This window comes from Lepidochelys olivacea, assembly GCF_965140295.1.
Source record: "Lepidochelys olivacea isolate rLepOli2 genome assembly, chromosome: 4".
NCBI classification, from domain to species: Eukaryota; Metazoa; Chordata; order Testudines; family Cheloniidae; genus Lepidochelys; species Lepidochelys olivacea.
Genome location: NC_140414.1, coordinates 145,035,523 through 145,054,381, shown reverse-complemented (window position 1 = coordinate 145,054,381; position 18,859 = coordinate 145,035,523). Strand labels below are relative to the sequence as shown.

The 18,859-nt window shown below is 46.4% G+C and overlaps 1 protein-coding gene across 2 annotated transcripts in view; it reads right to left on the bottom strand.

Moving 5' to 3' along the window:
• The window catches only part of EXOC6B (exocyst complex component 6B), a 449,074-nt gene extending 431,466 nt beyond the window's left edge, over window positions 1-17,608 (bottom strand). For both annotated transcript variants that reach the window (XM_084627625.1, XM_084627626.1), the window contains exon 1: window positions 17,420-17,608. In XM_084627625.1, the coding sequence (XP_084483751.1) occupies window positions 17,420-17,532 (113 nt within the window). In that variant the 5' untranslated portion in view covers window positions 17,533-17,608. The remainder of the gene's footprint in view (window positions 1-17,419) is intronic.
• Between the last annotated feature and the right edge of the window lie 1,251 nt (window positions 17,609-18,859).

The following is an 18,859-nucleotide window of genomic DNA, read 5'->3' as shown; positions in this document are numbered from 1 at the left end:
ATTCAACATCATTTTATTCCAAGTTATCAGTGACTTGGAAACAGGTAATGCCATTTTTACATCGCATTCCAGTCCCCCTTCCCTTTTGCCCACTCAGTTCTTCCTAAATAAATTAAAAGCAATGGTCATAACATTTAAATTGTGCATATCACACCACGTTTCAGTAATACCAACTAGCTCAGACTTATGCTCATAAATGAGTAATTCCAATTCCTCTTATTACCCAGACTCCTAGCACTGGTTTATAGGCAAAGAAAGACTTTCTTGTCCTCATGTCCTTTAGTTCCTTGATTAATTTTGTTCTCAGCATCTCAATTTTGTGCTGAGTGCTCATATCTTCCCTCTTTTTACCCTCCCCTTTTGCTACTCGTTAAATCCTCTCCTGAATATTCTAGACTGCCTATTCCTAATGAGATTGGTTCCCCTTCTATTGAGATGGAGACCATTCAAACTATGCAGCCCCCTCTCCCCACAGAAGGTAGACCAATGTTGCATAAAACCAAAACCCTTCACCCTATACCACTCACCTAGTAAACAATTCACTTCCAGAATCTTCTGCCTTCTGTCTTCCTTTGCTCGAGGAACAGGAAGGATCTCAGAAAAGATGGCTTGGACAGTCTTTTTTTTCAGCACACTTCCAAGTTCCCTGAAGTCATCTATTATCTGTGTGATATCCCGTGACACAGTGTCATTTGTGCCAATATGAACCCTCACCATCACCAACAGATCCTTGCCCATAGACTTCAGAAGCATATCCAGTCTTAGAGTGACATCTCATGTCTTGGCTCTGGGAAGGTAACACACTTTCCTGTTGTCTGCCTGTTCCTTGCAGAATGTTTATTCAGTTCTTCTGAGTACTGAACCTCCAACAAGGATAGTCTGACTGCCTTGGATGGCTAGAGAACTCTTTGCAGGTAAGCTTGATTTTCTTAGAGGTTGGACCAAGCTGCCATCTACACGTGTGTCCCATATGTCTCTCTGTTTCCTTCAACCTGCTGGAGCTTGAGAGGTTTCTTCCACAGATTCCATATTGAGAACCTGGTATCAATTTGAAACTTCTAGCTGTGGGAATGCCTCCCATTTCTCTTCTCCCTTGTGGCCAGGGTCTGGCTATTCTCATCTGTCTCCAACCATGTGGAATACTGCCATGACCTCTTGTCTCTGGTGGTTACGAATGACCAGGCCTCCCCTCTGACTTCCTCTGTAACGGATTCCTTTGTGGCCAGCTCCATTCTTCCTTGAACCTGCGATACTGGTGATTTGTCAACCTGGTTGTCTTAAGAACTCTTCAACTTCTCCAATTCTTACTAGCATCTCAATTTGCCCCTCCAATCCAAGAATCTTTTCCTCCAGTATAGGCACAAACTTGCACTTCAAGCACAGGAAATCCCTTCTGGCTTCAGGCAGGAAAGAGAACATGGCACACCCGCTGCAGCTCCCTGGAGAAACTGAGCAGAGGGTTTTGTTCTTACCCGAAGCCACATGTTATTCATGCAGGGAAAGCTGTGCATGAGGTTTGGTACGCACCTGAGGCCATGTGTTTAGCCTATGCAGAACTTAACAAGTCCAAGACTCGCCTCCTTCATTTCAGTCCACTCATCTATAGCCTGACACCTCACACACGGTTTACCACCACCACCCTCCCCTCTCTTCTAGATACCAATATTGCCTCCACTCCAGTCCATCCAAAGTCATCTTACTTGTGTGGTCATGTCACCCCTTCTATAAATCTTTCCACGGCTCTCCACCTCACTGCACAGCAAGTTTGAACTCTTTGTCCTTGGCAATCAAAGATCTACAACCCTCCCTCTGACTTTGTCTTCACTTACATTCCATCCTATCAATCTTCATGTCCCCTTTGTTCTCCACCTCCTCCTCTGTCTCTCTGCGTGTGAAATACCTTCCATAAACTTGTTTGACAAGCCACCCCCCTTGCCTCATTGAAATCACCTCTAAAAAAGCTCTATTCTCCCATCTCACCTACAAGAAGTGAGGCAGGAAATAAAAGAGAAGCAAGGAGCGTTAAATGAATGGAGCATCAAGAGACATACATACCTTACTAAGTAGCTGTGTGATAGTACCATCCTTGTCTTTCCCCTTTCCTTCCCCCTGTTTTTTGTCTGTTTATGACCCCGGCTTATTGTGTTCTACTTACATTAGATTTATGCTCTTCAGAGCAGGAACCACCTCTGTACTTGTCTTTGAGAAGCTCCTAGCACATTTTGAGGTAATAAAGTTAGGAATCATGCCATGAAATAAATATAGAAAAAAATTAAGGTTGAATCTCAGGGAAAACATCCCAAGAGTGAAATCTATTATTCTGTGAAATAATCTCCAAAGAGGAGTGGAAGCCCCATCTTTAACAGATTTAGACTAGGATAAACTACTAGAAATATACTGGAGAGAACAATCCTGCACTAGACAGACCAGGGAGGGACGTATTAGCTGACCTGTTAAGTCTTTCTAGATCAAATTTCTAAGATCTACAGTTAAAATACAAAGAAAGTGAAGTCTAGATTAATTCAGTTCTCTCCCATACACACACAATTTCCTTGGCTATGGTTTGAAAAACATCTAACCAAACACCTTCTACCAGAAGACTAAACCTACAAGCCAGAGGCCCATACTCAAGGTGGAGCCAGTCATTCCAGCAGGGTGCCAGTTTCAGGATGACTGCATCTGTTTCCCCTCCTTCCATGGTGCACTCCAAGAGTTGCCAGTCAGGCCTCAGGTCTCCAACCATCACCTGTCTCTGGGCAAGAACCCTTGTTCCATTTCCTTCAGACTGGGGATTTTAAGGCTGCACAGCTCCCTGCCTTACACTGTGACATCCCCAGCAGGCCAATCTGCCTAAAGGCCAGCACCTGTGCATTGCTTTCTCTCTGACGGCTATGAACAGCATATTGCCAGCAGTTACAAGTTATTACACCGCTCATTCTAAGCAAGCATATTTATTCTTGAGGTAAAAGCATTGCAGAGAAAACATAATAAAAACAATCAACAGATTTAAACACACACTAAACATACAGGATTCACCCATCAGTTTTATGGGACCCTACCAGGCCAAAGTCTTTCCAACCTTTACAGAAGGGTATGGATCCCTCTTGGACAGAAGGTCCTGTCTGTTTGCTGGATCAGAAAGAAAGCCTTGTGTCAGTTCAAGCTCATCCTTTCATACTAAAAGCTCTTTCTCTGTGTTCTTTGTTTAGTCCCAGTGACTCACCTTAATCAGCCCCCCACTGTAGGTAGCTTCTGTAGGAGCTGTGGTAACCCCTTCTGATGGAGTAGAACACAATCATACATAAAGCTTCCATAAATTTAATAGAATGGCACCCAAAGATACTGCATGGGGTTGCAATATCTGTCACACAGAGTTCAAGGCAGTACCTAAGAACTCCTCCCTCATCATGATACTGGAAATGCAGCCTTACCCTTGGAAACCACCAAAGCTTCCTCAATCTTCCCTATCAGCCTTTGGTTAATAAGATGTCTGGTAAATGTGGAGCCCTCCTCTTCCCCGCTCTGATGGGAGGAGGGAGGGAGAAAAAAAAAAAAAACACTGAGCATTAATCTTTCCCAGATATTCCAGCTGAAAGGCAGGGGCACAATGCTCTGCTCCACTCTCATCCCTCCATGGGAGGCCTGGTGGATCTCTTTCCCCAAGTGTTGTTCAGCTGTGAAGTGGAGAGTTTATTCATCTGCAGTCACTGCTCTGCATTAAGCACAAAAGCAGCTCAGGGAGCAAAGTACCAATCACAGGAGCACTCTCTGCTCAGCTTCATCCTCAGCACATGTGCTTCTTCCAACTTAGCAGACAGAACACTGAACTTAAAGACAGGCAAGTGGAGAGGTTGTTTTAGATTTACTTATGGCAAAAAAGAGGCTTTACTTATGGCAAAAAATGGGGAATTATTTTGGGTTGCACGTAATATTTGAAAATGCAAATGAAATACCACCACATGGGATTTCAGGAAATACCAGAAGTGAACCTAGCTAAGGGAGAGGGTGCATCAGTCTCCATAATCAAATCTGGTGTCTCTCTGCACCCAGAAGAAAGTGTAATTTTGATCACCAGCTCAAGAAATATCTTTAACTCTATTAATCCTGTGCTATGTTTTAAGAAACTAAAGCACCTCAAGCGCTCCTTATGCAGTTGTTTGGCTAACTTCTCAATGATTAACACAGCTGAGTGCAGCTTCCACTGGACTTCTTCACAGCACAGCAAGGGCATGAAAGGACATGCACTGATTAGAGGCCACCATCAATTGTGCCATACATGTCACCACACCCTGCGTGGGTGGATCAAAAGTACCACTGAGAAAGTCCTGTTCAGCTGCAATGTAATAGAGCATTCAAACTTCACAATATATCGTTTGCCTACTCAGATAATCGTTAGAGAGGCGTCCTTGTAAGCAACCTTCACATGCACAATACTGCCTCACTTCGTTTCAATTCGCTCCAGCCCCACTGATTACTGCATGAAGCACATTCGCCCTCTGATGAAGCCCCAGACTAGGAGCATTCAATCATACAACAGCCTGGGACAAGCAAAACCCCACTTAAGACAAGTGATATTTAATCCCTTATTGCCTTACAGTCCCAATGCTAACCTGAACTTTAGCCTCCTGAGTGCACTATCCGACCAGCCTGTATGACCTGAGGTTGAAAAATGTGAACTAGTCACCTGCCTCAGCCTTCCAGTAGATGCTCTGAGCAGCAGGAGAAATTTGCTCATCTGGCTAAATCTGCTACACTCAACTGGCACAGCTCAGCCACTCATGCACCAGACTGCACATCCGGAAGAGAACACAAGGGTAGTTTTGAGCAGTGATGAGCTGCCAAAATCTTAACAACCGGTTCCCTTCTCACCCTACGAGGGGGTCATTGCCCACCTCCTGCCCCATCCAACCCCCTGCGTTCATTGACGCCCCCACCCCCAGGACCCCTGCCCCATCCACCCACCTCCCTGACCCAACTGCCCCCAAAATCGGGTAGGAGTATCTCATGGGCCACCATAGTGGGTGCCCACCCCACCCCTAAGAGCCAGAGGGCGAGGTGGGGAGTCCCGGAGGTGCTTACCTGGGGCAGCTCCCAGGAAGTATCCAGCAGGTCCCTCTGGCTCCTAATGGCGGGGGAGCGAAGCTGGGGGGGGGAGTGGCCGCTCCCCCCACTGATCACATCAAAGTGGGACCTTAGGAGCCGACTCCGTGGGTGCTCCGGGGCTGGAGCACCCATGGGGAAAATTTGGTGGGTGCTCTGCACCCACCAGCAGCTCCCTGCCCCACGCCCAGCCCCAGATCACCTCACCTCCGCTCCGCCTATGAATGCACCACCCCCCCCGCTTCCCGTGAATCAGCTGTTCGGCAGGAAGCCAGGGAGGGCTGAGAAGCAGGTGGCGGCTTTGCACTCAGGCCGAGGGTGGCGGAGGGGAGCTGGGGCGGGGAGCGGTTCCCCTGCGCAGCCCCCGCCCCCGGGTTACCTGCTGCAGCGCAGGCGGCCCTCCTCGTGCCCCCCCACCCCAGCTCACCTCCGCCTCCCTGGGCCTGAGCAGGAAGCCACCACCTGCTTCTCAGCCCGCCCCGGCTTCCCGCGCGAACAGCTGATTCACGGGAAGCCTTGGGGGGCGGAGAAGCAGAGCTGGGCGGCACGTTCAGGGGAGGAGGCGGAGCGGAGGTGAGCTGGGGCCGGGGATGGGGGGGAGGCGGGGATGGGGGCTGCCGGTGGGTGCTCCAGCCCTGGAGCACCCATGGAGTCAGCGCCTAAGGCACCACTTTTGGCCGATTTAAATTTAGAAGCCCTTTTAGAACCGGTTGTTCTGCAAGGGAGAACCGGTTCTAAAAGGGCTTTTAAATTTAACAATCGGTTCTAGCAAATCAGTGCAAACCGGCTCCAGCTCACCACTGGTTTTGAGTCCATCTCTTCCCCCACCCCTCCCAAGCAAAAGTGTGGTCCTGAAGGTCACTGCTCGTTGGTGGCAAAGAAAATCCTCATACAGGTGAGTTCCACAAAGGAATGGCCTTCTACGAAGTCATCCTGACCTAGTCAGGAGAGCTGGTCATCAGTGGACTGATTTGAAAAACCAAAGCCAATGCTGACACTTAAATATGAGTTTCCAAAGGGCCTATGGCACATTCAGACTCTCTGAAGAAAAGTGTTTGGAAGACAACAAATTAGATAAGATCTTCCTTATGCCCTGAAACAAGAACAGGAAAGGGTCTCCAGTTAAGCGTCTCCTTATTCTCAGCTGATATGATACAGTAACTTCTTAAAGCAATACTCCCCAGCGAACCATAAACAGATGTGTCTGCTACAGCAATAGTACTAAGAAGACGCACCTTCTTTCCCTCTACCCAAGCAGTCACAAAAAAAACCCCACACCAAACCAAAGTTGAGTAATAATACTTAGCACCCTTCATTGACCCTTTGGAAAGGTAAGTGCTATCATCAACATTTTACAGATAAGGAAGTTGAGGCGCAGGCAGGTGTCATGACTTGCCCAAGGTCACCCAGCAAGTCAGTGGTTGAGCCAGGACTAAAACCCAGCGCTCTTAGTTCCCAGTCATGTGTTTCATTTATTCTGATTCATAATCATATTATCTAAATAACTCAATCAGTATAAACGGTCCATGAAAAACAGTGATCTCCAAAAAATAACACCCATAGACCCCCTGACACAATTCCCACTCCAAAACTCTCAACTCACCCAGAACTTCCCTGGACAGCCAGGAGAAAAGAGGGACAATACCATTCGGTTCTGCAATAGGAGTGCATCCCTTAAAGTAGTGCTAACTTGTAATACTACCACCACTGCTTATTTCATAATAAGCAACAAGATGCACTGAGAGGCCAACACAAAAGTGAAAATAAAATAAAATCCAATGAGTTGCTGGGGGGAGAAAACGCTCTCCTAGAATGGCCCAGACAGACTTTCAGGCCTCATCAAATAGGAGCAGGTAGGGGGGTTGATAACTTTTGCAGGTAAATTTAATTCTAGAAAGGAAGCTATTTTCCACAAGATTGACGAGGAAGTTAATACTCTCTATAAATAAACTAAGGTCTCTTCCCGGTAAACTACTCTGTGCGGACTGTAAGGCTTCGACTTCAGCCCCAGGCATTGGGGCTTTGGCTTTCTGCCCCGGGCCCCAGCAAGTCTAATGCTGGCCCTGCTTGGCGGACCCCCTGAAACCTGCTCGCAGCCCCCCCAGAGGGCCCAGGACACTGGCTTACAGGATCAGGGCCTAACATTATAAAAGGAAGGGGAAACATAAAACTGAAAAAAGCACATCTTAGTCACAAGTCACAGAAGCTGTAAGTGTCAGATTAAACCTGACCAGTCAGTTCCTTAATACTGTGTTTAAATTTCCTGCATAAACGGTCACAAAGGAACACAGGTACCAGAATTAATACAATTGTTGATGTTTTTCCTGCTAGAGAGTTTTGGGCTGGGCAGTATCAGGCTGATAGTGAGGAACATTAACATAATTCAGGCAATAATGCTTTAAGCGTCTTTTAAAAGATAATTATGGGCATACGAACAGGGCACATCTACTTGAGCAGTTTCATTCCTATTGCATTATGTTCTCCCATCTGGGAGGGGTCGAGGTGCATTGAAGATGCTCCAAAGAGTCCTATTCAGCTTCTCAGTTTTCTCAGGCCCAGTTTTCTCGTAGCAACTGACTGTGGTTATAAACAAGCTTCCTGAGTGAGCTCAGTGAACAGAAGAAGTTAGCATCTAATCAGTCAGCCTATAGCTTCATGACACATTCCTCTAGAGGCTGTTTGCATTTTTTGCCCAGTAATTCATAAGATATGGGACTGATTCAGCCAGCTCAGAATGTCACATGAAAATTATTATTCCTAAGGGTGTAAAATAAGAGGTAAAAGGCTTATTACACAGAGATACAAATTTTAAACACACAGACAGTAATAATAAATTTACACAGCATTCATCTTCAAAGCATTTTACAAGCAGGCCACATTCTTGGCTGCCTTCAGGCAGCGCGGGGAGAGGGGGTTTTCCTCAGCTGGTGCAGAGCAGAGTAGAGGTAGCTGCCCCACTCACTCTCCCCAGCTGAACCCCGGGTGCAGAGAACATATCAGGATAGAGAGACAGTAAGGCCAGAGTGTACTGCTCCCCCAGCAATGCTGAGCTAGAAAATGGACCAGCTGGCACAGGTAAAAGCAGCCCAAATACTGGGCTCAGGGTGATACAGATTCACTGCGAGAACCAGGGAGTCATAACAGCAGAAGCCATTAGCCAGTCCTCAAAAAATGCCTGCAGTAGAGATATCTTCATTTTACAGACTGAGACAGACAGCGAACATTTTCATTCTCCTATCTGGGATTCCTCCATTTCCGAGAGCCCAACTCAAGATACCTAGGGCTGGATTTCCAGAAGCACTGAGCGCTCACAGCTCCTACTGACTTGGGTTATGGGTGCTCAGAACTTGTGAAAAATCAGGGCCAAGAGCTCTCAAGTTGGGCACCCTAAAACTGAGACACCGAAGAGTAGCAGCAGCCACCTCGGACATTTTTGGACTAAACACATGGCTCAAAGACACAAAAACACAAACTAGATAACCTCCCCTCCCAGGCCACTGATAGTGGCAAAGCAGAGAATCAGGATCTTGGACAACTATTAGTCTTTTACTACAGTAATACCCATCATGAATCAGGCCTCACTGTGCTAACATCATGCAAACAAAAAGACAGTCCTTGCACCGGGAGAGCTTACAGTCTAAGTCTAAGATGAGTGTAAATGGGGAATTCTCTGTAACTTTAAGTCCTTAAACCATGATTTTAGGACTGCAGTAACTCAGCCAGAGGTTAGGGGTCTATTTCAGGAATGGGTGGGCGAGCTTTGGTGGCCTGAAATGTGCAGGAGGTCAGACTAGATGATCACGATGGTCTCTTCTGACTTTAAAGTCTATGAGAGACACCGGAGGAGCACAAGAATGAAACAATTATGAACAGCTTGATAAGTAGAATTATCGCACACCGGCAGCCTGCCCATCCAAGAGTATTTTGCAGGCATTATCACAGAGAGGAGTTTAAGGAAGGATTCTGACGTTTTACAGCACTTTTATAAACAAATTTTGCAAGACACACTTCATTACTTTTCTTGATAAAAGTACAAATATAATGGATGAAAGGAATGAGACAGATGTAATATGTTTGGATTTTATTTGATACAGTGCCTCTCAAAACCCTGGCTTGAAAAGTTATTCCAGTTCATAAGAGAAACACTCCGGAAGACTTAAAACTAGTGGCACAAAAAGGAAATGATGTAGAACAATATACTGACTTAGGAAAAGATGTTTGGTGGGAAGGGGAAGGTTAACCACTTCTTTTAGGACCAATTCTAATTGATAAGGGAAGCTAAAGATATAAGGGAAAAAATCCATTGGGAATTGGGCTAAAGACAGTAAGGACAGGGAAGGAGGTGTGTGTTAAGTACAATAGGAACAAAAAGTAATCCTAGCAATGTTATACTCCTGTTACTAGATGGAGATGGTAAAGTTGTTAGTAATAATAAGGCAGAAAAGGCCAAAGCGTTAATACATTTCTTTTCTGTATTTGAAAAGAAGCAGGACGGTGTACTTATATATTGATGAAGTACTTTACGTCTATTAGTACCTAAGGAGGATGTTAGACAATGTCTACTAGAGATAAACATTTTTGGATCAGCAGGCTTAGTTAACTTCTATGCAAGAGGTATAAAAGAGTTGGCTGAGGAGACCTCTGGACTGCTGGCTGTTTATTAATAAATTAACCTTGGAATACTGGGTAAATTGCAGAAGACGGTAAGAATGTTATCGTTGTGCAAAAATGACAATGGAATAATCCCAGGAAACTCTAGGTTATGCAAAAATCAATCCCAGGCAAAATAATGGACAAGCTAATATGGGATTCAACTGATAAAGAATTAAAGGATTGGAATATAAGCAATGCCAGTCAACATGATTACAGAAAAAAAAAAGTCTTGTCAAACAAGCATGATTTCATTCTCTGATGAAATGAAAGTTTGGTTGATAAAGGTAACCACATAGATGTCATATACTTAGACTTTTATAAGGCATTTGACTTAGTACTGCAAGACATTTGATGAAAAAATTAGTACTACGTAATATTAATAAAGCACACATTAAATGGATTAAGAAGCAGCTAACTGACAGATCTCAAAAAGTAGTGGTCAATTAGGAATCATCGTCAAAAAAGGGTGTTTCTTTGGTGGGGTTCCCTGGGGACCACTAATAGGCTTGACACTAAAAAAAAATCACTGCTGATAACATTTACAGATGACACAAAGATTGGCTTAGTGGTAAATAATGAGGAGGACTGGGCAGCCTTACAGACCAATCTGCAGCTGGGCCCATTCACACAAAATGCATTTTAATACAGCTAAATGCAAAGTTATACATCTTAGAACAAGTAAACCAAGCCAGATCTACAGAATGGGGGACAGTATTCTGGAAAGCAGTGACTCTGAAAAGGATTAGGGGTCATAGTGGACAAGTAACTCAACAAACTCCCAATGCAATGTCGTTACAAAAAGTGCTAAGGCAATCCTTGGATACATAAACGGGAGTAGGAGTAGGGAATAGGAGTTTACCTCTGTATATATTGCATTGGTGAGACCTACATACACCTGTGGTGTCCACCCTTTTTAAAGGATGTTGAAAATTGGAGAGAATGCAGAAGAGAGCCACAAAAATGATTTGAGGTCTGGAGAAAATGCGTTACAGGGCAAGAGACTTGAGAGCTCATTCTGTTTAATTTAGCAAAAAGAGGATTGAGAGGTGACTTGATTACAGTGTCAAAGCACCTTCACATGGAGAAAATACCAGGTATTAAAGGGCTGTTTAATCTAGTGGCAAAAGGCAGAACAAGAAACAATGGCTAGAAGTTGAAGCCTGACAAATTCAAATTAGAAACAAGGCACAAATTTTCAACAGTGAGGGTGATTAAGCATTGGAACAAACTACTAAGGGAAGTGAAGGATTGTCCCTCCATCTCTTGTTGTCTTCAGATCAAGACTGGGTTCCTTTCTGGAAGATGTGTTTTAGCCAGATAAGTTACTGGGCTCATTACGGGGGTAAGTTGGCGAAATTTAATGGCCCGTGTTGTAACAGAAGGTTAGACTAGATGATCTAAGGGTCATTTCTGGCTTTAAATTCTATGGATCCATAAGTCATTTATTAGGAATCTAGAAGAGCGAGTAAACCATACATTAAAGGAAATATACATGATAAATTGAAAGGAGGTACAAATGCTAGTGAGGGCAGAGAAATAATACAAAGGGATGCGAAAAATTTTAAAAAGAGACAGAAACCAATCCAGTAATAAAAATGTAAGATAATATATCTATGCAAAAAAAATGATCCATCACATACATTTATTGGGAGGAGACTTTTGGAAAGGGGTAATGCTGAAAGATTCAGAAATTTAGATAGCAGTTTGCAACTCTCTTTTTTATTTCCTTTTTTTTTTTTTTTTTAAGGGGGTGATCCAGTCACACAGAGACATCCAGTCACAAAACTGTCCTCTATACTGTTCTGGTGTGATTTCACACACAATATTACCTTCACCACATCACCAGGAAGCTAGACAAACTAGAGGGAGTTCAGTGAAGAGCAACAAACATGATCAATGAATTTACGGGGAAGACTGAAAAATCAAAGCGCTAGAACTTAGGTGGAGATGATTTATGGGCAGGAAGGCATTATTCTTCCGCAAGGGTGATTAGATACCGCAATGATGTTATAAAAATGTGGATGGGTAGAAGAGAGAGGAACATTATCTACAAATAACTAAATAATGTAAACACAAATGGGAGGAGAGGAACTACTTAGGGTGGTACAAGAGACAATAACTAGGAGTGATTGGATATCTTTAGTAAAGGAAGCATTTGGACTGAAAAGCAGGAAAGATATCCTTACATTTATTATTTGTATTCCAGCAGCATCCAAAGGTCCTAACCAGATCCCTGCTCCAAAGAGTTTATAATCTAATTTGAAACAAGACATGGTAAGTTTCAGATGTAAAACAATAGTCCAGGAGAGGAAGGCCAAGTTAACAGTAAGATAGCATGGTTATGATAATAGCTATTGCATAGCTTTGTTGCCGGCACCCAGTGCCGAGAGGCAAAACAACAGCAGGGTTTGGTTCGCTACCCGGTGTGCTTCACCCAATAATCACAATGGGGTGGAGAAGCAGAAAAGTTTATTTGAAGCTTCAAAAAGGTACAGGGAGAATAGAATCTCAAATCCTGCACAAAGAAAAGGAGCCCTTGTGGCACCTTAGAGACTAACCAATTTATTTGAGCATAAGCCTTCGTGAGCTCACAAAAACGAAAGCTTATGCTCAAATAAACTGGTTAGTCTCTAAGGTGCCACAAGTACTCCTTTTCTTTTTGCGAATACAGACTAACACGGCTGTTACTCTAAATCCTGCACCCAGAGCAGGAAGTTTCACAGGCTTTTATACACCCTTTTTCCCAGCATATCTATCCAATAGCAAGCTGCCCTAAGTATCCATATAGCCAGCCAATCCAGTTACCAGCTAGTTCCCTTGTTTTTTGTATCATTTGTTAAACTATACATGAAGCTGCTTTATTCGGCATTTTTCTTCCATATCTGCCCTGTTTGGCCTTGTTTAGTTTCAGGCAGTCTGACTTTGCAACATATTGTTGCAGATCTTCAGCATAACTGCTGTGAGTGCCTCCAGGCGGGGGGGGCCAAGGACACTTGGGCCTAGTACGTAGAGCTGCTGCGAGTGCCTCCAGGCGGGAGGGGGGGGGCGCCAAGGACACTTGGGCCTAGTGCGAGGGGGCTCCATCGACACTCGTGGTCTTCCATCCGCTCAAGTTACCTAGTGGCCATGCCCCAGTGTCCCCAACAGCTTGATAGTTCTAAAGCACCTGAAAAGGTTCCCTTAAAAATAAATACTCCAACTGTTCTGAAAGCACAGGACCTATTAGGCCAGGAAATAGTTTCCCCAAAGGGAACTGGGGAAACCCCATGTTTAAACTAGACTGGACAAGACACTAGTAAATGTACTTCAGGAACTCTTATCTTTGGTTCTGCGATAATGCTCCGCACAGATGTGCTGAAGAAGGGGCTCATTAGACCTGTACGAGAGCATCCACAGCGCATGCACTTCATCTGTTAAATGGAAGTGAGTCAGCAACCACCTAGTCCTTCTGAAGGAGTCTTTCCTCCCAAATATTTACAGAAGGACTCATGAAAATAAGTGACTTCAATGAAAGACACTGTCCACATAGGAATCAGAACGCCATAGCAATGACAATTTAAATACAACTGGAGCTGGTCTACATAGAGTCTTTATTATAAATATAATCAATATAGAAACTGATTAAAGTGGTGCAACACCCCAGTGTGGACACAATTATAGGGATATGAAGCATTATATCAGTGTCGTTTATTCCAGGGAAGCACTTTTATACCATGGTAATAGCACCCACACTATGAGATTTTACCCCTTTTAACTATGTTGAAATAGAAACTAGCATAGCTAAGCAAGGCAAAAACTGTGTACAGACAAGCCCACGTTGCTAGCAGGATTCCAGCACCATTTCCCTGTACCACGGGCAGAGATTGTGTGTCTGCACTATGTTATGAAACTGTGCTGTTTCTCAAGGGGAGCCTAGCCTGTCTCCTGAAGACTCACTTCTTCCATGATGCCCACAAGCAGTGAGTCATTTTAAAAAAAAAAAAAGTTGTTAAATCTTCTACTTCTCTGGCACACAGCATGTCTACTCTGTGTCTATCTAGAGTAGACTGAAAGCTCTTTGGAACTGGGACTGTTGATGCTTGTCATTAATAACATCTCAGTAAAATAAAAACAAATCCTACCCACACCCAGATTAGAAAAGCCATTCTAGAATCACTCCTGTAACAACCACGTTTATACAGTTGATGGTTGCAGAATCCTTAGCTCCCCTACTCCTCAGACAGACACATAGATCCATAGTATAAAAGTCTGAAGACATACATGAGGTCTGAAACCTCATTTGATCTCTGCTGAATATGCCAAGAATAGGAGACTTAAAACCTACTGTTGTAATTTTTACACAATATGAAAAACCTGGACAGATGGCTCGAGTATTTTGATTTTTTTTTATTAATAAACCAGACCAGTGTTCAGCATGTCCTTCCAATAACATCACATGGCCTATCCCCACAAGGTTACAGTTACGGCCCTACTTCTGCTGGAAGAATATTTAAAAGAAGATTTAAAAAAATGAGTCAAGAGCTGACCAAATTGTAATCTTATAATATCACAAAACAAGAGTTTCCTGCCACTACACAAATGCAGACACAGATCCTGTGACCATAGTCAAAGACCATTGTTATCAGTCAGAAAGTTTACACACATTTGCTCATTTGAAGGGACACAGGCAGGTAGATTAACTCCAGAAGTTATGGTTTTGTAAAAATGAGACGTTTTACATAAACCTGATATTAACATAAATGTTTATTTTTTAAAAAAACTGTTCTGTTTGGATTTAAATATCCCCCTTTACCATTGCAATTTAAGCTCCACAGTTAGTGCACAAAAACCAAAACCCGACTACAAACAAAGGTGAAACTGAACACTGTTTTCACTTCAAAAGGAGAATGAAATTGAAAAAAGAAAAATAGTGAAAAGTAAAAGGAAAGTTTTAGAAATATCAGTTTTAATCTCAGTTTTTGGTGACATGAGGAAATTAATTGGTTTTTAAAACAACACTTCTACCCTTTAACATGAGGGATCTGGGTATAGTGGACTGTATAGTTGTTTGTTTGTTTGGGGGGTGGGGGGGGTTAAAAATAAAAGTAGTTTACTTCCAGCGTTGTGAATAATGTGCAGTCTGGACAGCTGGAACAGATTCCAAGTGGGTATAATTTATTTATCTAAACATTATAAAAATCACACAAAATCAGGTGATTCCTTATGGAAACAGGCCACAGCTACATAGACAAATACCATGTCTTCTAGATTAACAATACAGCAGAAATCACTGCTGAGAAATTGTAAACTGCATCACAAAGGAAAAACAAAAGAATGAAACACTGACTCCAGAACTTCATAAACTACCACCGAGAGCGAACGAAAAGCAGAAATGATAGCGTTAACAGCCATGCAACCTCTTTCATTTACACCCCTAGGACAGAGAAAATGTCAGCAGCTTCACAGAGTAGGCAAAGACTTTTTCCAGTTGAAAGGTACCGCAAGAACCACCAAAAGAGGATGTTTAATAAGGGAACAAAGGATCCACCAACCAAACAGAAACATTAACCGATATCATCACGAGGATTCAATTCGTCATACTTTTTGTGAAACAGATAAAAATAAAAACCCATACAACAAGAATAAGGAAAATAACATTCAGATAAGAGTCTGGGGTTTGCGATGAAATCTGCACATTCTCCCTATATATACATATTGTCAAACAGGCATCCCCACATCTAATGTGACAGTTTGCTAGTTACCAAAGAACAAACACTCTATACAAACACTCCTTCGAGAGGTTGAGGAAATCAGACCCTGAAGTGCGAATTTAAAAATAATCAGTAGAATATAGAACATTCTTTCACACTGACAGCCCCTTAAAGCAAAATAGGAACCCGCCCTCCCCCCCCCCAAAAAAGGCCTAGAAGAAGAAAAAAAACAATCAGATCATAGTGAAGCCAAATTACGAGTCTAAACAACTACAGGCAAGGCCCTCGGGAATGGGCCACAGTTTCAGATTACATTTTATCTTCAACTTCTTGATGCATCTCACCCCTGGCCTGATGAGAAATCCTTCAGCCCCTGCCAGAACTATGACGCGAGAATGGTATCTGGGTATAATAGAGAGGGAGGGTGTGGGAAGGAACAAGAGGATTTCATACTCTTCTGCAGCCCAGAGGTGACTTCTGCAGAAAACATTTAAATGCACACAACCCAGGACAGGTTTTTCATAGTTATAAAGCAGAGATTCAGAGTGGGAGGTTAGTAAACTAATTTTCAAGAGGGTGTCTAATTATTAGACGCTTATACCACCCTACCATCAATGCTGTGCCCAAAATTCACTATAGAGAGGGCACCAGGTCCCAAATACAGAAGGCTTGAAGAAAGCCAGTCCCAAGGCAATACTAGTACCTTTCAGCTGCAACCCTTCCTATCACCATCATCTTTTGCTCCACCATCCCCCAAATTCAAGGTCTTGCTGATCCCAATGTTTTTCACATCCCTATCTCAAATCCATTCTTCCCTCTCCAGCACTACAGTTAGAATCCTGGCCTGTACCTTGGTCACCTCCCACATCTCACCTCAACCCTCCACATCTATTCAAAACATTGCTTCCAAAAAGAGAGTTTTCCCATCCCGCTGCTCCAATTATGTTACCCCACACTCCTTCCTCAAATCCCTTCACTGGCTTGCCTTCCTGCTGAGTTATTAACCACCATCATTTTATTCATTGCCATAAATGTACACAGCACTTCTCAAACAGAAGGAGACAAGGCACAGGAAAACAGTTTCGAAAAATCAAAAGGGTGGAGAGAGAGGAGAACAAAGTAGGAGAATTCCTGGCAGGAGATGGTTTTAAAGCAGGATTTGGAGAAGAGAGAAGGACCCCTGGTAAAGCAGGAAGAAATGAGTGCAGAGGTTCAGGGGCTGCAGCTGTTTGGGCTCAGGACAGCAGCTGGGACAGGGGAGAATGACAATAACTGGCAGCTATGCCATGGAACTGTCAGTCAGTCAGAACAGGTGGAATATCAGGGTGTATACCTGATTAAGGGGGCATGGGGAAGCCCTTCTTTTAGGGATTTGGTATATTCACAGAGCACCAGGAGGGTCCTTTCTTTGTTTCATTTGGGGGTTTAGAGGGTCTATCAGCAAGGACAGAGTGGCAATTTGGACGGATAACCCAGTTTGGTGAGGTTAGAGGGCTCTCCATGTCTGAACAGGGAGGGGGGAAGGGGGAGGTGTCCTCCCTGCTTAGAGGGAAGTGATGAGGGAGCTGGGAGTTCCCAACTTAGGGGAGCCAGGAGTCTCTAGGGCTGAGTGGTGCCGAGGACTTAGAGTCTGGGGGTGAGGGGGGAGCAATAGAAATGTTGTGGGCTCCCTGTTCAGGGGGGGCTGGGGGCTCCCTGTTCAGGGGGAAGTGACGGGGGGGCTAGGGGCTCCCTGTTCAGGGGGGCTGGAGGGTCCCTGATGGGGGGACTGAGGGCTCCCTGTTCAGGGGGGCTGGAGGGTCCCTGATGGGGGGACTGAGGGCTCCCTGTTCAGGGGGAAGTGACGGGGGGGCTGGGGGCTCCCTGTTCAGGGGGGCTGGGGGCTCCCTGTTCAGGGGGGCTGGGGGCTCCCTGTTCAGGGGGGCTGGGGGCTCCCTGCTCAGGACTGTGGCGGGGGGCCCCTGCCCCGGCTGTACCTGAGCGTGGGGCCGATGCAGGCCGTGTCCGTGCTCTCGATCTCCCGCAGGATCCGCTCGTGCTCCGCCGCCGTCTCCAGGCTCTCCAGCTCCGCCATCTTCCCCCGCTCCATGGGCTCCGGGCCCGGCTGGGACGCAGCGAGCCTCGCCCACCCCCCAGCGCCGGAGCCGCTCTGCCCCAGCCCAGCCCAGCCCCAGGCTCGCCGGCCGGCCGCGCCCCTTCGCCGCGCCGCGTCTCCACCCCCTGCCGCGCCGGCATGCCGGGAAATGTAGTCCTGGGGGAAAGGGGGTGTCGCCTCCAGCCCGGGCCCAGAGAGAGACTCCCACCAGCGCCCCTCACTGGGGGGACCCCCACCCCCGTCAGACCCGCCCCCACACCCCTCACTGGGGGGACCCCCACCCCCGTCAGACCCGCCCCCACACCCCTCACTGGGGGACCCCACCCCCGTCAGACCCGCCCCCACACCCCTCACTGGGGGGACTCGCCACCCCCGTCACACCTGCCCCCACACCCCTCACTGGGGGGACCCCCACCCCCGTCAGACCCGCCCCTACACCCCTCACTGGGGGACCCCACCCCCGTCAGACCCGCCCCCACACCCCTCACTGGGGGGACCCCCACCCCCGTCAGACCCGCCCCAGAGCCTACACTGGGTTGACCCCCACCCCGTCAGACCCGCCCCTACACCCCTCACTGGGGGGACCCCCACCCCCGTCAGACCCGCCCCCACACCCCTCACTGGGGGACCCCCACCTCTGTCATACCCGCCCCAGAGCCTACATTGGGTTGACCCCCACCCCGTCAGACCCGCCCCTACACCCCTCACTGGGGGACCCCACCCCCATCAGACCTGCCCCCACACCCCACACTGGGGGGACCCCCACCTCTGTCATACCCGCCCCAGACCCTACATTGCGGGGACCCCCACCCCCATCAGACATGCCCCCACACCCTCACTGGGGGGGACCCCCACCCCCGTCACACCTGCCCCCACACCGGGAGGACCCCCACCCCTGTCATACCCACCCCAGATCCTACATTGGGGGGACCCCCACCCCCATCAGACCTACCCCCAGACCCTGCATTGGGGGGGACCCCCACCCCATCAGACCCGCCCCCAGGCCCCTCACTGGGGGGACCCCCCCACCCCTGTCAGATCTGCCCCAGCGCCCCTCATTGGGGGGACTCCCCTCCCCTGTGAGATCTGCCCCAGCGCCCCTCATTGGGGGGACTCCCCTCCCCTGTGAGATCTGCCCCCAGACCCCTCATTCGGGGGACTCCCCTCCCCTGTCAGACCTGACCCCAGACCCCTCACGGGAGGGACTCCCCACTCCTGTCACAACTTCCCCAGTGCCCCTCATTGTGGGGAGACATGTCACCCCTTTCAGACCTGACCTAAGTTCCTCTCCTTGGGGGAGATTACCATCAGACCTGCCCCA